General features: G+C 40.1%; 1 protein-coding gene across 2 annotated transcripts in view; it reads left to right on the forward strand.

Moving 5' to 3' along the window:
* The window catches only part of LGSN (lengsin, lens protein with glutamine synthetase domain), a 39,510-nt gene extending 14,036 nt beyond the window's left edge, over nt 1-25,474 (forward strand). For both annotated transcript variants that reach the window (XM_075598108.1, XM_075598109.1), the window contains 2 exons: nt 18,255-18,445; nt 20,855-25,474. In XM_075598108.1, coding sequence (XP_075454223.1) covers nt 18,255-18,445; nt 20,855-22,057 — 1,394 coding nt within the window. In that variant the 3' untranslated portion in view covers nt 22,058-25,474. The remainder of the gene's footprint in view (nt 1-18,254; nt 18,446-20,854) is intronic.
* The last annotated feature ends 540 nt before the right edge of the window (nt 25,475-26,014 follow it).

Here is a 26,014-nt window from a genome sequence, read left to right on the forward strand (position 1 = left end):
CCTAGCGCTGTTTTGCACCTATTCCTTTTTTCCTTGATTCTGTCTGTGTAACATTTTTATTAATAGAAAGGTGGAGTCCGGATTAAGTGCAGAATAAGGTTCATGTCACACAAAAATGACAGCCACTTGATAAGAAGGCATATACCATCATTTTAGGCTGCATGACACCGATTTTATACTGTGGAAAAAGTCTTCATGATACTCCAGTGTTTCACTATTTAGCAGTTTTTGGGTATCTGGAGTGTGCCCGGATATTTTTCCTGGCTTATGTTTATTTTGTTATTCCATGCACAGTTGAAATTAACTTAAACGGAAGTATTAGTATTAGTGAAACATATGTTGTTTTTTCAGGTACTTCATTGCCGAAACCTTGTCAGGTAATCTTGGCTTTTGCAAATTCTTGATAAACATGTCACGATTGGCTTATTTTAAAGATCACACAGTTCTTTCTAAACTAAATTCTGGGAGCCATTGACACATCTGTCCGACATGATGGTTCTGTATTGTCGTAACATTTTTAGGACCAGATTTCAGGAATCTCACAATCTTGTTAAATATGTAAAAATTATTTTGGAATAATGAAGGTATTTGTAGAAATAGATGGGAGTGATAAAGTTGATAGAGTAAGATAAATCAGAGATTAAATAGTTTTTCTATGATTTTGTCAGTACACAGGGTGATTGCAAGGAACTAAAAACAAAACTGCAAGGAATATGATTCTTATAAAGAGGATAGATTGTGCTTAATTTGTACTACGCTATAATTAGATTTGCAGAATGGTATTATAACATAAGAAATTGGGGTCCATATTTATAAAACTGTGCTCAGCATTGGCTGCTTAGTACATTTCTCCTTTGGTCTCTATCTAATTGAATGCCTATATGTGCACATATGGTAATATGTTTATCCTGTCTGATATTTTGTCTACCGCCTGATACAAAACCAGTACCAAGTGTTTTCAATAAAACAGATATATAAAAATAAAACATTACTATTATAAGGGTACACCTTGCTAAAAAAGTAAAATCAGAATGGTCATTCATGGAAAAAAGACCATTCGGGAGAGGAAATGCTAAACCCAGCACTAGACTGAAAGACTAGAGAGTTTATGGGTCTACGACAGGTAACTGTTTTGCCATCAGAAAGTTGGACGCCAGGACAAGACAGTTCTCCGCCACAGATGACCCAAGGAGTTTGGCGAATTCTGGGCCATTTTGGGTAGTGCTGATAACTGCAACCTAGGACCTTCCTTAATTCTAAAAACCCTAATCACAAACCACTAACCCTAATAGTCCTAAACTTAACCCCTAACCTCAACACCTAAACCCTAAAACCTTAACCCCCAATCCTAACCTAACCCCCTAACCATAATATTCCTAACCTTAACACCTAACCCCTAACCCTATTCGTAACCTTAACCCCTAATCCTGAACCCTAACAACCCTAATCACTAACCCTGATGTTTCTAAGCTTAACTCCAACCATAATCTCAACCCCTAAACCCTAAAAGCCATAAACCTTAACCCCCAATCCTAACCTAACCTCTAACCATAATATTCCTAACCTTAACCCCTAGTCCTGAACCCTAAAAACCCTAAACTGTAAAGAGCCTAAACCCTGCAGTGAATTGCCCGTGCACGAAACTGCTGTAGCGAATTTTCCCACAGTGGCTAAATTGTCGTGGCCAAGTGGCTGTGGTGAAATGTCCCAAGATTTACTAAAGGGAGTCAACATATTTAATGTGTAGGTAATAAGTTAGGAACTAATTCATATTCATTAATAATTGAATAAGCAGTGGTATGGTTTATGGCACCAAATGTAGGTCTACTTTATGCATGAAGTGCTTATTCCTATTATGTCACATGTATTACTGCTGGAAGGTGTTATGTATATGAATGGTGCTATATAAATAAAAATATACATACATAACATTAACATATACTGATATAGTACATAAGGAAGGATCTGTTCCAATGGACTTAGATGCTTACTAATGTACAGAAAGAAAATGTACATACAGTAACGCTTTTACCCATACTCATAGTAAAATGTATTCATACATTATTAAATTGTAATTCGGAAATTGGAAAAAGCACACCCCTTTGAAAGCACTCGTTGTGTAGATTGATATGGTGATAAATTTAAAACCAATTTTAATATTGGTAAAGTTTGACGGAGATGGTAATGAACCAGGCTATTTACTTTAACACAGTCACACCGGTTTCTGGTGCTCTTGATGGCTCATTTTAATGTTTATACCATTGATGATTGGTTTACTAGCTGTATATTTTGACTCACACCCCAGCTGCTTTTAGCATGTTTGTTCCCTAGTGCATATTCTTTTATTTGCATTAGCAAATTACCTGTTATTAACGACTTCACTGCTGATTTGTTATACAACAATGTCCTATAACTAAGGCTAAGGCCCCACTCCCTCCGTCAGCGCTCCCGCACTGCAGACAGGCGGGGCGCTGACATACACAGACCGCGATATGCGGTCTGTAGGGAGCGGGAGCCGGAGCGGGAGGTGGGCGGGAGTGGGAGGCTTGAGCGGGAGGGGGGGGCGTGGCTTGAGCGGAGGGACCCGCTACTCTCCCCCCCCCTCCCTCCACGGGCTCGGGCTGTCATACACACACGCAGGCACCCTCTCACACGCAGGCACTCTCTCTCACACACACATACACACGCAGGCAGGCACTCATACACATACATACACACACACACACATACATACACACACACACACAGAGACAGACACTCCACACTCCTCCCCGCTCCCCGAAGCCTCCCCTCCTCCCGAAGTCTCCCCTCCTCATTGGCTCACAGCCACACCACGTGACGCGTCGACGCTAGGAATCACAATTCTCTTGTATCCCATAGCAGCTGATGCGTCACAGCGTGTAGTGAGCTGTGCAGCCAGGGGGGACCGGGACCGGCTCGGGAGGATTCCCCTGCTGGTGGGGAAAGCCTGTGCAGCCGCCCGCGCCGCCGGGCGCAGCAGGTCCCAGGCCTTATTTAGTTGTTTCCATGAGGCTATAACTGGATACGGACCTGATCCGTGCCTCTAGGCATATTAACACCTTTTGTGTGCCTATCAGCCTAGTGATTGTCTACATAGTATATTCATATACTAGTGATTTGCTTATCAGCAAGTTACCGCTCCTCCATGAGGCTATAACTGGATGCGAACATTGATTCGTGCCTCTAGGCATTACTACACACTTTGTGTGCCTAAAAGATAGGTGGAGTCTATCGTAGTTAACAATTTAGGTATTGGATATATTCAACGATTTTTTGCAGGAACTATGGGAGCACATACGCGTGACCTATTACTACAGATTTGATTATCAGTCTACACGATACCTGTTTATTGCATACAGGCTTTTTAACACTATCACTGCTGAGCCATGTGGTTACACATCAATATACCCTTGATCCATGTTGAATTTACAACATTAGTTTCTGAGTGGTTATTAGGGACTTGGATATTCCTCAGGACTCAGTTTCTGTTATTAGTGTATATAGCGTTTTTTTTGTTTAATGTGTGTGTTCACCTTAGCGACATATTTGCTTCGATATTTCATATTTCTTTTTTACTTTAATATCATTAAAATTGGTTTTAAATTTATCACCATATCAATCTACACAACGAGTGCTTTCAAAAGGGTTTGCTTTTTCCAATTTCCTAACCATTCCTTTATTCCCCTTTTGCACCTGTGTTATCTATTTTTTGTACACTAAGCTGAAGTGAGAGTGCCATTCCCATCTTTTCCCTATTCCCCCACTCTCTAAATTGTAATTCAATAGATCACATTTGTATTTAAGCTACATAATAACAAAAAAAAATGCTCTGTTCCTTATTTGTACCTGATGATAACCACAATGTAGAGCCTATGGGTTATTTTCTGTGTTTTTTTAAAATTATTATATCATATAGGATCATTAATTTCGATCTGATGATGTCCGCAAATAAGGAGTATGAGACAAGCAACAGATTAGAGAAAAGGAACTAGTTATCATACCGTAAAATGTATATGAACGTATTGTCTATGTCAATAGGAAAAACTGGTAGAGTAGTAACAGACCACCCTTCAAAGACCAACTTTAATTTTTTTTTTTAAGTTTAGCTAAAATATAATTGATTTATAATATAATTATCACTGTTAAACTAACAATGAAGTTTGAAATCCGGTAGAAACACCATAAATTAATTCTCAAACTGTTCAAATGACTCTTGTAGTAACAGCACCATCCTTCCAATAGAGTCTTTCAACCTTCCAAGGTAAAAAAATAAAAAAGGAAATTGACAGTAGCAGCAGTATTACTGAACATTACTTTGTCAGTGGTGATGGTTTATTACCCCACTTCTATTAATTTGTCCATCTTCAAATGCATGATTGGAGTCACATATTACAAGGCGGACTATCACATTTTAGTCCAAAGACATTGTTTTGGCATTGGTAATAAATAACAATAATATCAAGATACGTATCTTCAGAATTCATTCTGCTAATGTTATTACTAGCTCCCAATCAGCAGTACAATCCTCAAATCAGTCAGTGAACAAGCACAAAGATCTATTTCCACGGCTAACCAATGAAAATAGAAACAAATTATTCCTAGACCCTACTTTATCTGATACTAGCACTATATCTACTAACAAAAGCTACCATCAGGAAGATAACACAGGCATTGTTTTTAATATAGAACACTACACTTCATCAAGCAGGAACTGAGAAAGTGATTATTTGTACTTCTCATGGTCATTGAATTAGACAACCAATTTCCTCTTTGTCTGATTCTGCTTAATGTGATTCATACTGTAGATCCATTAGCTATTTTGGTTTTGAGGTGAACTAGTTATTGTGGTAAGATGTACATTAATATGTTTTCTTCACCAATTGAATTTTTTTTTTAATTTTTTTTTTATAAATGTTGTTTCAACATAGTTTACAGACCTCAAAAGTCTCTTCTGCAGATGCTTGTGGAATGAGATGTCTGGGAAATTCACTAGTTCACTTACTATTTTATACTCTCTATATTTATACATTTAAATGTGAATTATTCGTTGAAAAATAAATGTCCTTTTTTCTTAATTCCATAGTTGTATTGTATTGTATGTCTTTATTTATATAGCGCCATTAGTGTACATAGCGCTTCACAGTAGTAATACATGTGGTAATCAAATAAATAACAGATAATATAAATAACAGATCATGGGAATAAGTGCTTCAGACATAAAAGTAATATTTCGGAAGAGGAGTCCCTGCCCTGAGGAGCTTACATTCTAATTGGTAGGTAGGGAGAACGTACAGAGACAGTAGAAGGGAGTTCTGGTAAGTGCGTCTGCAGGGGGCCAATCTTTATGTATCCTGTGTTCAGAATATCCACAGTGCTATTCATATGCTTCTTTAAGCAAGTGTGTCTTAAGGTGGGTCTTAAAGGTGGATAGAGAGGGTGCTAGTCGGGTACTGAGGGGAAGGGCATTCCAGAGGTGTGGGGCAGTCAGTGAAAAAGGTTTAAGGCGGGAGAGGGCTTTAGATACAAAGGGGGTAGAAAGTAGACATCCTTGAGCAGAACGCAAGAGTCGGGATGGTGCATAGCGAGAAATTAGGGCTGAGATGTAAGGAGGAGCAGAAGAGTGTAAAGCTTTAAAAGTGAGGAGAAGAATGGAGTGTGAGATGCGGGATTTGATCGGAAGCCAGGAGAGGGATTTCATGAGGGGAGATGCTGAGACAGATCTAGGAAAGAGTAGAGTGATTCTGGAAGCAGCATTTAGGATAGATTGTAGGGGAGACAGGTGAGAGGCAGGAAGGCCAGACAGCAGGAGGTTACAGTAATCAAGACGGGAGAGAATGAGGGCCTGAGTCAGAGTTTTAGCAGTCGAACAACAGAGGAAAGGGCGTATCTTAGTTATATTGCGGAGGAAAAAGCGACAAGTTTTAGAAATGTTTTGAATTTGAGGGGCGAATGTGAGAGAGGAGTCGAGTGTGACCCCTAGGCAGCGTGCTTGGGCTACTGGGTGAATGATTGTAGTTCCAACAGTAATGTGGAAGGAGGTAGTAGGGCCAGGTTTGGGAGGAAGTATGAGGAGCTCTGTTTTAGCCATGTTGAGTTTAAGGCGTCGGAGGGCCATCCAGGATGATATAGCAGAGAGACATTCAGAAACTTTGGTTTGTACAGCAGGTGTAAGGTCAGGTGTTGAAAAGTATATTTGTGTGTCGTCGGCATAGAGGTGATAATTAAACCCAAAAGATGTTATTAGGTCACCTAGAGAGAGTGTGTACAGAGAAAAGAGAAGAGGTCCCAGGACAGAGCCCTGGGGTACCCCCACAGAGAGATCAATAGAGGAGGAGGAGGTGTTAGCAGAAGAGACACTAAAAGTACGATGGGAGAGGTAGGATGAGATCCAGGATAGAGCTTTGTTCCGAATACCTAGAGTATGGAGAATGTGGAGGAGAAGAGGGTGGTCCACGGTGTCAAATGCTGCAGAGAGGTCGAGTAATATGAGCAGAGTGTAATGACCTCTGTCTTTGGCAGCATGGAGGTCGTCAGTTATTTTGGTGAGGGCTGTTTCGGTGGAGTGAGCAGTGCGGAAGCCAGATTGTAGAGGGTCTAGGAGAGAATAGGTGTTGAGAAAATGGAGCAAGCGAGAGAATAGTTATAGCAGGATATTGATTTGTTCTTGGTAGATAGTTATGTATATTGTACAGTATATAGTTGTTTACAGAATATGATTTTTTTAGTTGATAAAGTGTGAATAAAGTGCTTAGCATTTATTTAGAGCACTTGGGGGAAATTCACAGAGCTCTGATGTCAATGGCAGTTAGTGTTGAAGCATGTTGCATTAACTTTTATCACAGCTTAGTGGATGCAAGCACTGATTTCCTGTGCTTATCTGAAACACTTTTATAAGAATGTTACCATTAAATATACCATCAAAATCTACTTTCCTCTGTCGTTTCTACCAGTCAACAAGACGTTTGTTGTCTTCGATATTATTACATTTGATCACTGCTGCTTTCTTGCCTTTTTTTTTAGTTCAGCTATAAAAAAATACAAGAAATTATGTTTTGGTAATATAGATGTAGCCGGGCTCCCCTCGCCCGCATATTATTGTTGTCGGGGGGGAGGTTGCCGCAGGGCAGGGAACTCTTTGGTATATCGGAGGTTCCGCGTATTAGGGTGCCGCCATGTTGGGAGTTGGCGCAGGTGCAGGACAGGTGGAGCAGGAGGTTTCGCATGCGCGGGCATAGCTGCCAAAGCCCGCGAAGGAGGAGAGCTTCCATAGGGTGGAGCATAGAGAACTACGAGTCCCAGCAGCCCCGCGGAACCACGTGACGCACGAGGACCAATCGGGTGTTAGAAAGGCAGGAAGGAAGGGAGGTAAAGGGGTCGAGGGGCGCGCACGTTGGTCAAAGCTAGCGGGAGGAGGAAGGAGACGGAGCTCCGGTGTAGGGAGGCATTCAGCCCCTACCTAGGCCTTATACCCCAGGCCCAGTTAGGCCCTGAGTCCCCGTAGTGTGGAGCAGAGATAGGGACTGGCCCTAGATAGGTTCCGGTTCCCTTACTGTGCCGTTATTGATCGCTTAAAGAGACAGTGTATATCTAGCAGGAGGTCTGGGCTCAGACCCTGCTACTGTTGCTGCAGTTCGTCTGGGTGGGATCGCCCCAGACGTCTATTGCTGGAGTCACCTCGCATCTGACCATTTGTGAAGATCCTTGCAGGCCTGGGTACTGGAGTGCCTGGCAGGTAAACCACAAGTGCACCAACTATATCACCATTTGTTCAGGACACATTGGCTGCGCAGTCACCCATACATAAACGCTATCTCACTTGAGGGTGGGGGACATATTGGGTAGGGGAATTGGACACAGGGTGGGTTCACCCTGTGAAGGAGGGAAGTCAGTGTCCTGCGAGGAACGACTCCCCCTCTGGTGGGAGCCATCGCAGGTGGAGGCGCTGCATGAAGTATCAGGTATTATCTATTATTACGCGTGCCCCAGGCTCTCCATGGTGGAGGCTTAGGCCCTGTGAGCCTACAGGTTATACAGCATATGGTAGCGCTCTGTGTTCCCTAGGAAACAGGGCTACATAAAAAAAGCACTTTAAAAAACAAAAGAGAGAAGCACACGCTCCCTAGTGTAATAAGATTTAATAACAATGATAAAAGGAAAAACAGAGTAAATGCACTCACAACGGAACATGAAGAAGTTACTTATTTACAAGGATATTGCAGCAATCTTGGCATTAAACTGTTGAACTGTTTACTTGACAAGTATCCCCTCAACACCGTCCCCCTTTTAGGTCCCATTGTCGTCTCCCCCCCACCCCCCCTTCCCACGTTAAATCATACACAGGTGTGTATGCATCATAAACAATGTAAGTTGGGTTGAATATGGCTGCAGCCTTTCATTAACCAGAAACCATATACTGCTCAACTTCAGGCCTGGTCAGACGAGCACCCCAACTAAAAAGCCTCAAAAAACCCCACCAATACATTTTTGCTCACTGCCTCTCCTGGTCCAGACCTATTTGCACCATTATTTATTATATCATATGCAGTAGGATCATTCATTCCGAACTGATGATGTCCGCAAATATGGGCTGCAAGAATAAGCAATGCATAATAACAATAATAAGGTAATAAATGTTCTAAAGTTCAAAATGTCCTTCTCTAGATAGCAGCATGTTTTAGAATGATTGTACCTTGCATATGGATATATAGATAGTCTATGCACAACGCCCACAGAAATCGCAATAAAGGAGAGTCCGTCTCTGCTTTTCCTGGAACCAGGGTCACGAATGATGTATGATTAGTTCCAGTAAGCTTAACTTGTGTCTCACCTCTTCCAAAGCACAAACAAGTCCTTTTCTCTTTCTTAATTTTATTGAGGGAAAATCACAGGGAGATAGGTGCTTGTAGATGTAATGTTGGTAGAGAGTGCTTCTCTGTTTGAAGTGCAGTGTATCAATGATGAGACAGTGTAAAACAAAAAGGCCTTGCTGGGGCAAATAGGCAGCTACTCACTCAGAGTCCAGGGTGAAAAGGAAGTGCCAGTGTATTCTGGGTAGCAAGAAAGCCTGGGGACAGACCATCTGTCAGCAAGGCAGAGGGGGAGAGGGCAGACTAACCCATTCTGACAGAAAGGCTGAGGTTGCTGTAGCAACTCATTGGCATAATGCAGAGACAGGGATCGCAACATTGTGTCTAGCACACAAGCACTGTGAGTGCACAGAGCAAAATACATGCAGCTGGAATGAGAACCTGACAAGCAGAAACTGCAAAGGAAAGGGGGGTGGGGGGGTGAAACAGAAATGTGGTTCTTGTTCCATGACACTGCTCCTAGGAGCTACCGCAGCTCCTCCTGGTTTCAGTCCCAGATGTTCAGCGTCTCTAAGAATCCTTCTTAATTGAAAAGGGTACTCACGCTGGAGTTCATATAAAAAACATTGATTGAATCAGCCATTAAAACGAGACACAAAAAATGCCTCGTTTTTATGGCTGATTCAATAAATATGTTTTTTATATGATTCCACACCATAGCCCTCCTCACTTTTGCTGCTGTGCACCACTTGTTTCTTTTTACTTATCACCTAACAAATATGATTACCTAATGGTTGAGATAGAACAAGCAATTCGCAGCGGAATCTGAACCCGGCGGAAATTTTCGCCCATCTCTAGTTTCAATGTCCCAGTAATAAGATTTTCAGTGTTTGTATGATCATTATCTAAATTATTTGGCAATAAGACTGATCATAAACTTTTGTACATTCAGTTAAATTGTTGATCCAGACATTTTCCCATTTTTAAATCTAATCATGCTGCTGTCAACAACCAAAGAAATAAAAGGGAACAACAATTATTAAATATAAGAAATGTAAAAACATTTTTTAAAGTTTACAAAGTTTGTTCCTGTTTTAACACCTGGGACTATGAAGGTGGGTTGTTGGGAGTGTGCTTATCAATTTAGTTTGTTCCTCCTCAACTATAATGCAATCATATTTGTTAAATAACCTGAAAACTAAATAACCAATTAGAAAGCTGGACAAGGAAGAGATAAATAAAGTAAATTACCAATAGTAAAAAACATTTTAAGATCACAACAGCTACATTTTTGGGGTTGGGATTTGCTGTTTACAAATAAAAACTACACATAGGTTCCACTAATCTGTGCACAAATCTTTTCGTATTGTAGACATAACATTTTTGTTTTACTTTAAAATATTGCCATCGCCTCTTTTTTATTTGCATGATTTCTATTAAACGTAGGCTGTGTGCATGGGGAATGATCCCAATCCTCAGGGCTCAGCTGTGTGTGGAATTAGCTTGATTGAAGTATTCAAATATGCAATTATCTGGTCATGTGAGCATATATTATAAAGCTGTGTGAGGCTCTATGTATGATAATACAAATAGGTGTACAGGTATAACTGGAGACACTATACAGAACTCTATATATACCATAAAGGCACTGTCTAAATCCCCAGAAAACCAAAGTACATACCCCTGCTGTATACTGGAGCCTCACTGGAACAGCTGCTCGGACTCAGATGTGTGCGTGCGTCACGCCTGCATCTCAGGTAAGTGGAAGGTGGTCCCGTGGGGTCCGACGGCGGAGCACTGCTGTGTGAAGAAATTCGGGGCTGCACACCAGTTCCAATTAAAAGTTCATTTATTGTGTGGTCATCTGGAGTTAACAGCTAGCACACACTAACCAATTAGAAAGCTGGACAAGGAAGAGATAAATAAAGTAAATTACCAATAGTAAAAAACATTTTAAGATCACAACAGCTACATTTTTGGGGTTGGGATTTGCTGTTTACAAATAAAAACTACACATAGGTTCCACTAATCTGTGCACAAATCTTTTCGTATTGTAGACATAACATTTTTGTTTTACTTTAAAATATTGCCATCACCTCTTTTTTATTTGCATGATTTCTATTAAATATTGGGTAAACATCCAAAATAAAAAAGTAGGTATTGAATTGAAGTACAGCATGGTTTTACCAAAAACTCATATACAGTACAAATCTAAATCTCTCTACAGGTATAAATAAATCTAATCTAGAACTAACCAGGAACTAAACGTAACCAAAAATAAAGAAGATCAAAATAGTTCTAGCAATATTCATCACAACCTAAAATCTTTTTAAAAATATGCACCTTAGACCTTAATATTTCTCGCAAAATAAGAAAAGTTAACTTGAAGGTGACTACATCATAGGTATTATTATAAGCTCCTTGAGGGTTTATTATTGGGCTCTGTTTTACCTGAGTGTAGTGGGAGCACTGGCACATGATGGACAGTACCACATACAAACAAGATTTTTCTTCATATCATCCCATTTTTGTCTTCAAGCTCTTTCCCTTCCATTATCAGGCCCCACAGGATAGATTGATTGAAGAAGGGTGAGACATACTGGAACCAGATGAGGTTGAAAAGTACAAAGGAAGAGACTGATAGCTACCTCCCTATTGTAAAATCAACCTCACATTTGCTAAGTGCTGACCCCCTTCTTATTCCATAAAGAAAATGTAGACATTGGAAGCAGGAGAAAGAGACATGGGCCCAAATACATCAAGCTGCAGTAACCTAAAAATGGGGTATTATCTCCAAAAAGTGTTTTATTTTTATTATGCAATACATCAACATTGTACCACCCAAAATAAAGTATTTTTTTTTATCAGATGAGTTAAAAGTATCGGATCCGAGAAGAAAGAGGCATAATATGGCATTTTTAGGAAAAAACGGCCATACATCAAGTTCCGATATTTATTGGAACACAATGAAAGGAAGAAAGGCCGCAAATAATTTATCACCTGGTGTTAGAGCCCTGCCTTGTCTATGTATGTAATGGCCAATATACTGTCCATTATATACATTGGCAATATAAGATAAACTAACCTGAAATAGATGCTAAAATAGTCATTACAATCCATAACAGTAGACGTTGACCCCTTAGAAGCCCACTGGTCAACTAGTCATGGAGTCATGGAGAGACTGTGTGGAGTAATGTGTGAGGATTCAAGGAAATGTTAAGCAGAGATTTATATGACCTGAAGAAAGATTACAAGAGGAGAAAAATGCAAAAACATAAAGAGATCCATGCAGCAAGACTATGGGCCATACACAGTAGCGTTGTGTAATTAAGGATACATTAATAATTGTAAGGTACAAAAACATAAAGGCAGAAAAGAGTTGTGCAAAAGGATAACTACAGCAGGAGGGTTTATCAGAAGATACTTAGCCCCAAATCTCTTTAGTAGTTTAGCTTTGCTTTTTATCAATTTAATTTGGTATATTTGAATAACAACATACTGTACTGTACCTATGTGTATCCTCTGCTGTCCCTCTTTCTCTTTACATTTTTTCTGTCATTCTCTTCCAATCTTGATTACTATCTCTCCCTGTGAATCAATGGATAGAAGTAATGAGCACATTATTATTCCAGGTTTTGGGGCTTGTTCACTAAACTTCGATAAATTCATTTCATTATCGAATGTGTTTCCATGTTCCTACCGAACGCTATGAAATTTGTGTAAAAATGATAATCAATGTGAAAAATTGAATTTTTTTAGCGTTTGGTAAAAAAAAATGCCATACCGAACTCATTTGTATTTGCTTAAAGAGTGAAATGAACTTAACGTTCCATTTCGCTCCAGCAGTCTGGAAGAGCTGCACAGAGAGAAGCTGGATCTCCCTGTACAACTCTAACAGGCGATCGTGCTGTTTACATTTTAATAACATAGGATTGAAGCAGGGGGTTTCTGGAGAGGAACCACATCCATTTTAGGTCCAGGGACCCACCTGCTTCCTGAGATACAAGACTCTGTGGGGGTGCTGGTATCTCTGGCAAGTTTAAATGTCCCAATTACGTGATGCGGGAGATGTAAACTTGCAGGAGATACCAGCCCCCCTACGGAGGCTTGTACCTCAGGAAGCAGGGGTCCCCGTACCTCAAACTAATACAGTTCAGTATCGGAGACCCCCTGCTATATTATTTAAATGAAAACACACCTTAATTACCTTAGTGGCTAACCGCTAAGGTAATGAAGGGGTTAAATAGCTTTAACCGGTTTAGTGGTGCTGGAGGGAGTGGGTGAATTTTGTAGATGCCGAAGGGTTGGTGGTTAGGTCTCCCAGGAGGATTGCGGGAGAAGTTAACCCCTTCATTACCTTAGCGGTTGCTACCACTACGGTAATGAATAGGTTAACCCCTCCTGCGAGGCCTAACCACCCAGCCCGGGGCAACGAAAAGCTTCACCCAGCCGCTCCACCACCAACAACACCACACAGTAATGGGAAAAAGTGCTATTAGCCAAATATGGCAAATAGCACATTTGCCCATTAAATTATACAATACAGTGCAATAAAATACAATACAAACTACAATAATCTAAAAAATACAGTAATCATTTTATCCATTGATTGTCACTGTGGTCACCTATTCCCTCAATTGGGGCATAGATAGCCAAATTGGCAATCAATGGGCAACCACAACCCCCCTGCCCCCTAACACATACAATAATGGGTAAAAGCCCTATTATCCAGATCTGGATAATAGTGCATTATCCCATTAAATAAAAACCATAAGCCAGCAACTGTGTAGTAAATACAAGTTGTACTTACTCCTGCAAGGAAGACATCTGTCCTCGTGTTCATCCTCATCCTCTTCCATGGCACCAACAGTAAAATAAAAAAACTAGCTACAGGTCAGCCCCTTAATTACCAAATGGCTATTAACCACAATGGTATTTAAGGGATTAAACCTTTATATTATTGTATTTTGTATTGAATTTTATTGCACTGTATTGTATATTTCAATGGGCACAAGCGCTATTTGCCATATTTGGATAATAGCACTTTTGCCCACACCTGTCTGGTTGTGTTGGTGGTACAGGGGGTGGGTAAAGATTGTAGTAGCCCTGGGGTGGGTGGTTAGGCCTTGCAGGAGGGGTTCATTAACTTAGCGGTAGTAAGCGCTAGGGAAATTGAGTTAGCTCCTCCCGCAATGTTCCTGGGAGGCCTAGCCACCCACCCTGGGGCAATAACAAGCTTCACAAACCCCCTCTACTATTGTACCAACACAGCAGTGCCTGCTATTTAAACCCTTAATTTCCTTAGCAGTAAGCCACTAATGCTTAGTTGTCATTTTATTTTTATAACCGTACCAAGGATTGAATCTGGGGGTCTCTGAAGCTGAAATGAGTGCGGGAAAGCTTCCGAAGATCCCCGGATGCAATCCTATGTCGTAAAAATAAAAGAAACTTATATGAAAATCACGATTCCGATCTCGCTACTCTTTAGGTGATGGAAAAAAAAATGCATGTGTTGAACCCGCGATGTGCATATCGGAGCTTTGTGAATAACAGTTACTGGCAAAAACTGCTAGTTTGGGAATTTTTTCAGTTGCCGCATGGCTTGTAATAGCAAGAGTGATAATGCTCCTTAAAAAGCTGTTTTCAAGCAATTTTGACATGTTATCGAAGCTTTGTGAATAGCTACAGTACACATGCAAAATCCCTTGAAAAGTGTACTTCACAGGTGTTAAGTCACTTATCGAAGTTTAGTGAATGGGCCCCTCTACCTGATAAGTGGATAGATGAATGTTTTTTTTGTGGTGCTTGTGATGGGAGGAGGTAACCAGGCTCTCTAATAAAGGTCAAGCCCATTTTTGGTTACCCCTGTTCCGTGTATAGGGATCCCAGAGAGTCAGCACTTGGACCCAGAAACATTGTATCGCTGTGTTATACTGTATGTATTATTTTTTTTTTATTGGGTTTTTCACGGGCATGCAATCAAGCAGGGATTGCTAGGGTATCAGTTTCAAGGAGGGTTTTGTGGAGGAAACGTTGCCAGAATGTGCTTAGGAGGTTGGGGTCCGGAGTTGTCTGTTCTCCCATAATTGTTCCCGGTAATTATGCCTGATTCTCGAAAACATGTTGACACATTGTTCCGGCAATACCTCCCCTTGAAAACGTAAGTGCGACTCACCACTAGGGTACCCGGCTTCAGCACAGCCCAGAAAGGAGAATGAGGCACAGGGATAAACCATGTATTCCTGTAACTGAGGGAATCCCTAGGTTAAAGGGGGTACCCCAGCTAGTGCCAATGTGACCCACAGCCAGTATAGGGTTTGTAGGCGCGCCAACCGTATATAAAGTTGAGGGGGGACTCTGGGAGTCCAAACTGAGTCCAAGGGAAAGTGTGTGGGGAATAAGGCAGATAGAAATAAAACTACCACTTTTTTTATTTTCTGTCCCCTGTCCCCCAAGACTCAGAAGGGTATTTAAATATACTTTAATTTAATATGCTTTTTAAATTCGGAACCGATGTCGAAACAGGCTGCCAGAGTTAACACATTGGCGCCGTTAAGTCTGCTGGACATCGGAGTTCAAAGCAGCCAGAGGATGCCCAGAGGTGGGAATAGCATTTGGTCAGCGGGGAATGGCAGAGTACCAGGTCTGGAGATCAGTGGCAGTCCTTCTGGATGCCACTTGTCCGGCCAGACCTGGTGGTGCCTGCCCAGTGGGTGGCATTGAGATAGCCAGGGTGAGAGGTGGCAGGCTTGCGCATGTCTCTTGGCTATTTTGGATTTTCCGCTGACTCGGCTTTTCTAGCCGTCTTGGCTCTGATTGATTGCTTAGGAAAGTTCCTACATGTTGATTGGCTGCTCAGTTTTGTGAATGAAACTGAAAATACTATAAAAATAGATGAGCCAATCAAATTCGGATGTCCCGGTAGTAAGAGCGCAGGCAGGCTTTTCAAAGTTGCTTCTGTGTGAATAGCAGAGCAACCGACTTCGATTTTGAGCCTGAAAAGCCTGCCCACAAGAGACTAAGTCCAGCATTTTGCGCCCAAGTTCTCAGAATCAAACATAGCGGTTGCGGCTGGGATTTTATGCCAATTTGAGTTCCAGGAGATTTGGACTAACTCGCGGACCAAGTTCTGAGAAGAGAACATAGCGGTGGATAATGGAATTGTATGCCGACTTGGGTTCCAGGAGATGCCGGGCTAAGTCCCGGTTAGGGTAAAACTCTCCCATAGAATTCCCTGCACCTACAGTAGGAAAGTATTGTATTGTATTGTATGTCTTTATTTATATAGCGCCATTAATGTACATAGCGCTTCACAGTAGTAATACACATGGTAATCAAATAAATAACAGATGATATAGATAACAGATCATGGGAATAAGTGCTTTAGACATAAAAGTAACATTAAGGAAGAGGAGTCCCTGCCCCGAGGAACTTACAGTCTAATTGGTAGGTAGGGAGAACGTACAGAAACAGTAGGAGGGAGTTCTGCTAAGTGCGTCTGCAGGGGGCCAAGCTTTATGTATCATGTGTTCAGAATATCCACAGTGCTATTCATATGTTTCTTTAAGCATGTGTGTCTTAAGTTGGGTCTTAAAGGTGGATAGAGATTGTGCTAGTCCGGTACTGAGAGGAAGGGCATTCCAGAGGTGTCGGGCAGTCAGTGAAAAAGGTCTAAAGTGGGAGAGGGCTTTAAATACAAAGGGGGTAGAAAGAAGACATCCTTGAGAAGAACGCAAGAGTCTGGATGGTGCATAACGAGAAATTAGGGTTGAAATGTAAGGAGGGGCAGAAGAGTGTAAAGCTTTAAAAGTGAGGAGAAGAATGGAGTGTGAGATGTGTGATTTGAAGCCAGGAGAGGGATTTCATGAGGGGAGATGCTGACACAGATCTAGGAAAGAGGACTCTGGCAGCAGCGTTTAGGATAGATTGTAGGGGAGACAGGTGAGAGGCATGAAGGCCGGACAGCAGGAGGTTACAGTAATCAAGACGGGAGAGAATGAGGGCCTGAGTCAGAGTTTTAGCAGTCGAGCAACAGAGGAAAAGGCGTATCTTTGTTATATTGCGGAGGAAAAAGCGACAGGTTTTAGAAATGTTTTGAATGTGAGGGGCGAATGTGAGAGAGGAGTCGAGTGTGACCCCTAGGCAGCGTGCTTGGGCTACGGGGTGAATGATCGTAGTTCCAACAGTTATGTGGAAGGAGGTAGTAGGGCCAGGTTTGGGAGGAAGTATGAGGAGCTCTGTTTTAGCCATGTTGAGTTTAAGGCGGCGGAGGGCCATCCAGGATGATATAGCAGAGAGACATTCAGAAACTTTGGTTTGTACAGCAGGTGTAAGGTCGGGTGTTGAAAAGAATATTTGTGTGTCGTCAGCATAGAGGTGATATTTAAACCCAAAAGATGTTATTAGGTCACCTAGAGAGAGTGTATACAGAGAAAAGAGAAGAGGTCCCAGGACAGAGCCCTGGGGTACCCCCACAGAGAGATCAATAGAGGAGGAGGAGGTGTTAGCAAAAGTGACACTGAAAGTACGATGGGAGAGGTAGGATGAGATCCAGGATAGAGCTTTGTTCCGAATACCAAGAGTATGGAGAATGTGAAGGAGAAGAGGGTGGTCCACGGTGTCAAAAGTCTAGATTTCGACCCCAGTCCCAAAAGTAAGTGTCTTTTTGTCTGTATTTTGTGTTCCATCGTGTGTAAGCGAATTTATGCCGAATAAATGACAATTTATTTCATTACCTTGTTTTGCTCAATGAATGATCCTGGTAAAAAGGTGTAAATAACCTGCTCTCCCGTGACTGTGCTTTCTTGTTCTCTTTTTTTTGCCAATCTGCATCTGGAAAGGTCCTCTCTCCCTCCACTGAATTAACTGAGCTTTGTAGATCTGGGCCCATGAGAGTACACCACAACCTGAAAATGTAACACAGATATTCAATGCTACATTGTTGATATGGTTTTCCTATCCATTCTTTATCGTATTTTACCAGAGCAAGCCATAATGAGGCCTACTGTATGTAAAAGTTCCATAATAGGTTTTTTTGGCACTAAAAAGATATTAAATATAGTTTTGAATATGCATCTTTTAAATGTCAATGCATCAAGATATTCTGTGATAATTTCTCCAGCTATAAGTCAAAACATAATACAATAAGGGATTTTACAAAGCAATTGGAAAGTTTAGAGAATGAGCTGACATATGCAACTATATAAAACTGTGAATTAAATGGCCGTATCTAATAGAGTATAAACCTGTTCTTCCTAAGAAATTTGTTGCAAATGTTTTAACCATAAAAACAAGTTTCTTATATTGGATGCTAAATACTAATGAAAGGAGTACTAGATCATTCACACAGAACATGACATTAATAGTCTACTTGATAAATAAACCTCAAATGCTTTTTTTTTCTGATCCAATCGTATTATGTTTCAGGTTGTAGCCATGCCAGCAATAAAGATCTTGATACAGGCAGCAGTGGAATTCCCAATTCTCTTCACTTAATTTCTCATGTTGAACATATTAAGCAGCAGATTGCTAGAGAAGACATACATTTTGTCCGATTTGAAGCTGCAGACCTTCATGGGGTGTCAAGGTCAAAGACCATTCCTGCACGTTTTTTTCATGTAAGTGTTCTAAAGACGGCAATACACACACACGCACACTTGTATGTGTGTGTATATATATTATTCAACAGATTGTTGAATAAAGATGAAAACAAATCTTAGAAAATATTATAGAGGTGCAATCTTTATGATGATTCCTGAACTGTAAATATTAGATTGTCCCTATAATATACAAAAAAAATGTGCTCGTTTTCATAGTAATTTTTTTATATTTTGTATTTGCACACATTTTGTTTTTGCATTACTGCATTGGGAAATATTTTGTGTGATGTCTACAAGCAATTTTTAACTGTACTAATTGTCTTTTACTAAAATCAATACCAAAGAACTATTGGTAATGGAAATTAAAACAACTGAACATTCTGAGGATTTAACGTACAATGTTTTATGTATGTCCCCCCCATTGTTATTAGAAATCTGTAGTAATTTGGTAAGCCTTCAGAGTATTGTGTAATGTACTAAATATTCATATTTCATATTTCAATTGCTAGTGTTTACGGCAGTGGTGCTCATCTCATCCTCAAGACCCCCCAACAGATCGGGTTTTCAGGATATCCCAGGTTCAGCACAGGTGGCTCAATAGTGGATCAGTCTTTGACTGAGCCACCTGTGATGAAGCTGGGATATCCTGAAAACCTGACCTGTTCTGGAGTCTTGAGGACTGGAGTTGAGCACACTACATGTTAAAGCCCAGTTTAGACACCATGTATGTATGTTATTATACACATTACTAATAATTAGTGCTTCCAAAGAAGGGACTTTTTCTATCTATGCCAAAGTGACCATCTGGCCTGTTTCAGTCGAAAATCCCAATATACTTCAATGGGGATTTTCATCCGAAAACAACACAAACGACCAATTTGACATACTGTACAGTATATTGAATTGCCTACTAAAGCTTAGCACCATTAGTAAATCTGACATATGGTAGAAACCCATATTTACTCAGTGGTGTTATGGTGCATGTTTTCGCAGTGCACCACTTAGTAATATACTGTAGGTACTGTAATAATGTTTAGTACATGACGAAATGTTTACTTTTACCTGCTCAAAAACTTAAATACATTGAGAATGTAAACTAAATTGTAATTTAATTTTTATCTGTTACTTTTTTAAATTACTCTGCTCAAGATGACATTTTCCAACTGTAGCATCAAATTTCCAACAGGACAACACAAATAATACAACACTGTTTTGTTTAAACAAAATCTTACCTAAGGTTCAATATGAAAATGCAGCAGTATTGCTTATGTCACAGTAATTATCACAAACCTGAACCTTACAATAATCCATTCTTTGCACAATTCTCTGAACTGCCCTTTTCTCAGGCTTTGCTTTTTCTAGAAAGCATTGTTGGTATTACTCAAGATTTTGGTTTTTAGTACTGGACATTTGTGTCGTCATATTTCAAAACATTTTCTGGCAAATGATACTGTAATAGCAATATAACAGAAATGATAGAGTAGTAAAATCCAGATAAAAAAAAAACTGCAATGCAGGAGCTATCCAAAAATGATTAAAATTTTGGAGCGGCTTTTTTGTGCGAATGTATTCCAAAAAAACCTCAAATTATAGTTTTATTTTGAAATCAGCCATTCTTGCTGTTGGGTATTCTTATGACTTAATACTTTTGAAACAGTTTGTTAATTTGTGTTGCCCTGTCTTTGGATCAGTGATGTATTAAGAAGAAGTAATGTGTTTTTCTCTGGCTACAAATCAATCCAAGTCTATCTCTATCTGTCTATGGCCCAAATGCACGGAGCCTGTTATTCTGCTTAACCTAACGTTAACATAAACTAATGGCAGATTAATAGTAACCTGATTCATCAAAGAGAATAACCTAATGTTAGCCCAGTGTTTCTGTTTGACATAACGTATGTTTACAATTTTCTGTCTGTTTGTGCTAATTATTTGTAAAAGAGCCATTCCGTCTAACATCGCCTATCCACTAAAGGCTGTTCAGGCTAATGCAGGGAATAAACCTGACGTTATATAGGTCACACCTAAAGGTGGCACTATCTCCATCCAGACCCTTAAAAATGTTTTTTGTCCATTTGTCCATTTTGTCCTAATTCACTAGCGTCCCAATTTTCTTATATACCTACCCAAACATACCTTTATACAATACCTAAGCACAAAAAGGAATACACCTGCAATACCTGAGATACTTTATATGCTAATTTGGATATACAATGTATATTAAAATGATTTAAATTAGCATTTATCCCTGGTATCTCTCTCTCTCTCTCCTCCATCTGGTTCTATCTACATATGCCCCTGTCTGTCTGTCTGCTACCTTCCTACCTCTGATGACGAAAACCTACTAATACATAGAATACAAATTCCAATCAGATAACTAGAAACATGTTTTAATCACGTTTAATATGGTCTTTGTTTTTCTGAATTTAGGAAAAAGCGGTCAATGGAGTTTACATGCCAAGGAGTTATCTTGAATTAACAATGAATCCAAAGGACAATGAAGTAGACCACATAAGTGCAGCACATTATAATAGTGATATTATCCTGAAGCCAGATTTACCAACGTTCAGAGTACTACCCTGGGCAGAAAAGTCTGGAAGAGTGATTTGTGACTCGTATAACATTTTGGGGAATCCTCTTTTAACCTCACCGAGGTATTTAGCCAAACAGTTAGTTAATCAGCTCCAGGAAATTGGGTTATCTCTGCATGCCGCGTTCACTTATGAATTTTGCATTTTTGGTGGTGCAGAAATGATAAATTCCAAGACAATATCATTCCCTGCTGCAACTTTACTGAGTGACCATGACCCACTATTCATGCAGGAGCTTTTTGATGGAATGTATTATACAGGTGGGAGCATTGAGAGTTTTTCTTCTTCCAGCGGGCCTGGACAAATGGAAATTTCCTTTCAACCTGAGTATGGTTTGATTGCTGCTGACAATGCATTCACTTTTAGAACTGGCATAAAGGAAGTAGCCAAGAAACATGGTTACATTGCAAGTTTTTATACTGATACTGGAGGGTTCTACAATTCTGGAGTTCTATCACACAGCCTATGGGATGTAAATATGAACACAAACTTATTCTACAGTGAATCTCAAGTTCAAGAACTCACAGACATTGGAAAAATGTGGCTATCAGGCCTCATTTTTCATTCAGCAGCTCTAAGTTGTTTAGTTGCTCCTGGAGTTAGCTGCCGCAAGCATTTTTCAAAGAATGTTAAGGAATCACAAGAAAGCATTTATGCAACTTGGGGATTTAATGATAATAGCTGTGCATACAATATCAAATGCCATGGTTGCAACAGTACCTACATAGAAAACAAGCTAGCTTCAGCAACAGCAAATCCCTATCTAGTACTTGCTGCTACCATTGCTGCGGGGTTGGATGGGATCAGGAGACGTCTCAACTGCTCTGATGGTACAGACAGTAACTCTGGTCATAAGCAGTTAAAAACGTCCTCAATCCCAATAAAACTGGAAGATGCCCTTGCTGCACTGGAAGAAGATAAATATATCAGAACAGCATTAGGAGAGGTCTTTATACAATATTTTGTTGCAATGAAACGGTATGAGCTGGAAACAGAAGAATTGGATTCTGAGAGGAATACATTTCTGGAGTATTTCATCTAGAATATAACAATTTCTAAAATATGTTTATTTACGTACTGTGTAAAAACATGAATACATTAGCTGAAAATCCCCCCAAAAAGTGCAGCCGGTGGAAACATTTATTTTTTCGATATACTGTATATTCCTTTCACATTTACAATTTATATTGTTGTTTATTATTTGCCTTTTACTTGTACTTTTTCAATACATCTTTCCCTTTGTTTTGATAGATAATTCAAAAGTGATACTATACACACAGCTATTGTAAACATAAAGCTATAACATTATTTTTTCCGCTTAGTAAAAATATGTTACAATGCTTTAAAATGCTTCTGACCTGACTCAAATAATAAAAGGCCATTCTAATTACAAAGAAACGGCAAGGAGTCAAAACACTAGGTACTAATTAACAGTGTAATTGATAAATAATAAGGAATTGTCTCAGTAGATGTGAATTAATGAATCATTCAGTAAACCTTGCAGGAGGAGATGAAATTGAACTGGAAGCCGCAAGGAAGAATGTAAGTTTAGCGTGCTGTAGACTTATTGTGTAATTTGGCAACATAGTGGCAATTCAGAACATTGGTAAAAAAAAAGTTTTAAAAGAGTGGGCAACTGGTTTTATTGACTGCTATAACACTAATGGGGATATATATAAATTAGAGCAGGGGTGGCCAATTTTTTTTTAAGCGTGCCAATAAATCATTACAAATCTTTTCATGTTTTATTGCCCCCTCCTTATTCTCTCACTAATTCCCCCTCCTTTTGCCCTCAATCCCCCCTTCTCCCACACAATTCCCCATCCTCCCACTCAATTCCCTCATCCTCCTCTCACTCAATTCCCTCATCCTCCTCTCACTCAATTCCCTCCTCCACCTCTCACTCACTTCTCCTCTCGTCTCCTCTGCTCACCAACTTCCCCCTCCTTCTCTTACTCAATCCCCCCTCTCCCTCTCACTCAATTCCCTCCTCCTCAACCTCAATCAATTTCCCCCCTCCTCTTCCTCCCACTCAATCCTTCCCTCCTCTTCCTTTAGCTCAATCCCCCCCCCCATCTCCTACTCTCACTGAATTCCCCACTCCTCTTCCTCTCACTCAATCCCCCTCCCCTCTAAGAATTTTATTTTATGGGGTGGGTGGAGGCTTTTTGCCCTATGGGCAGTTGTGGAAGTTGGGCATGACTTCCGGGAAGGCCTAGCTTCCGGAACCTGCTGGGTGCACCGGCAGGGGTTATGGCATGAGAGGGCCCCACAGCTGAGGAGAGTTGGGCCCTACAGTGCACAGAGGCACCGTTGGCTGGAGAAGGAAACCATGGAGCTCCCACCCTTCGCAGAGACTGATCACTGAGTATCATCAGGTGGGCCATTCCAAATGCCGTCACAGGCCACTGTGTGGGCCACAGGTTGGGCACCCCTGAATTAGAGCACTTTAATATATTTTGCAGGACCAAACATTTTCAGAAGTGTTAAAATGCTCCTGATCCATACAGAATGTTTGAATGTTATTTGCGCTTCTTACATGGTGTGCTGAGCAAAATATTTTAATGCAACCTGAGGCCCTGGTGGTTTGACTCCATTCTGCTCCATTATATTAAAGAAAACTTTGATATATCCCACTATACTAATGCTCCAAGCAACTCTTCCCCTTACTTCTCCACTGTAACAATTATGGTACAGAAAAAAAAGTGAAGGGATTAAAACATATAGATTCATTATAAACACCATCATATATTTGAAGAATGTGTTAGATACAAAAAGGAAAATTGTCAGAAAAGAAACATTACATTTTGTTACATTTAAAAAAAACATGCAAAGCTCTTTGTCCTAATGTTCATGACTGAGAATCCTCATACTGTAACCATAGCTCCCAAGTATACAGGCATTTTATATGGCTCTCTCTCACCTAGTAAGTTGTTAATGTGCAACATTTCCCATAATCTCTGTATCATACCAGTGTTGGAGGATATCTAGTTTTTGTCTGTTTTTATATGTGTAGGCAGGGCCGACAGGGAGTTTGGCAGGGCCTTGTGGACTGTGAGTTTGCGGGACCTCTTGCCTTCTCCAGAACCGGCATCCCCTACTGCTACCACGCATTGCCTTCACGACGCAGCCTCATGTGATGATGTCACATGATGCACGGGGCCTCTTGCCCTCCATTGCGTCATGTGATGTCGTGTCTTTGCATGGCAGCAGGAGGAGGTACTTACAAAGGCCCTGCCCTCTCCCACGGCAATCACAGTTTAAATGTTGTGATGGTTAATTTAACCACATTTAAACTGTGATTACGGAAGTTGGAGCGGGGAAGAGTGCGAGGCCTCTGTAAGCGCGGGGCCAGGTGCAATCTTACCGATGGCACCATCATCAAGCCAGCCCCGTGTTAAGGAAGTCAACATTTGAGTAATCAAGTTAGCTTTTATTAAGTAGATTGACTATGGAAAGCAGACCAACAACAGTGTCCCATTTACACTGCTATTGAGTACATCAATTGAGAAGCCATTCTCAACATGTAAAGCAGGGGGCAGCAAAGAACTGTAAAGTTGGCTAAATACTGACAAGGAAAGACGTTACATCTTACAAATATTATTACACTCATTTATACTGTTGTACAGTATAGAACAATATTTCTTAATTTTAATTAAAAAAACTATTATGTTTACTTACATATTTAGAAAGTTACTAATTTATAACATTATAATATTTGGTTGTATAGTTACAGACAAAAATATAAACCGTGTAAAACAAAATTAGAAAGCATGTACTTAGTTTGAAACATAGTTGTATTATGCCAATATAACTATTAAAAATAGAGTACATATACACAGAATCAACATGAACTGGAAATATACAAAAAGATAGGTAGAAAAATAATAGGTAGAGTATAAACATACAAGAAAACGAAAATGTTTTAATCTTTAGAGACCCTGTCATTAATATTTAAAATGTGATCCGGAGAGAAGCCACTTACACTCGCCAACGCCTATTTTTCTGTAAAAAAAGTTAATTGTGAATAAACACGTGAGCTATAGGTAACCCTTCAATTAACAGTTTCCCCAGGAGGAGCAGTTATCCAGATAGGAAAACTGAGCTTATGTACTGTACTGTGCACAATACCAATGTAAGGTACTTTGCTATACTAGCAACTAAACCAAAACTACTAGACAAAGCACAGACGTTCGGATATATCTTTCAGTGGTATACAATTTTCTTTTAGTATTTTAATAACCTCTATTAGGTATTTGCTTTGAATGGCCTAATTTTTCTTTTTATGCAATTTCCAATCTCCTGTTTTAAGACCTTTTCATACTTCTCCTGCTTGGATTTAAAAGAGAAATCGTAGGTTTGAAGTTTCTTGAGAAGGTTATGCATGGCAATAGTTTCAAGTTTAGAGTAATTCAGAAAGTTTGATATACTGTACATCACAAATAAAAAGGTTAAACAATGCTTTTGTATTCCTTATATATACAGATACTTGTAAAAGTTTGTACAGTAAATGGTAAAAGATTTTTTATCCTTTAAGAGTGTAAAACAGTTTAATAATAACCCAGTTTTTGCATTTGTACTAGCATGATCCCTACTTTTCTGCAGTTCAGAGTTTATTGTGGTTCAGGAGCAAATAAGGGCAAATTCTGAGGAAATGCCACCATCAAATTGAGCGATGGTTCTTTATTCAAATGGTTTCTTTTCTGTAACAATGACTACATAATGTATACAAAATCATTTAAAATGAGTCTAGCACAGGGGTCTGTAACCTCCGGCTCCCAAGTTGCATGCGGCTCTTTCAGCCGCTGCAAGCAGCTCATTTAGGGCAGCAGGCTCTTCCTCCAATGTCATGGTCTACAACGACTTCCCCTGATAGTAAATGCTCTGTGCCACAGTGCCGGAAATTTTTCCAGTTGCGCTTGATGATGCGGGACCAGAGGCCTCTCACCATCTTCTAGCACGATAAACCAGTAGCAGAGTTGCAAAGCCCCAGTCAGCC

The sequence above is a fragment of the Ascaphus truei genome, chromosome 4 (genome assembly GCF_040206685.1).
Source record: "Ascaphus truei isolate aAscTru1 chromosome 4, aAscTru1.hap1, whole genome shotgun sequence".
In the NCBI taxonomy this organism is placed as follows: Eukaryota; Metazoa; Chordata; class Amphibia; order Anura; family Ascaphidae; genus Ascaphus; species Ascaphus truei.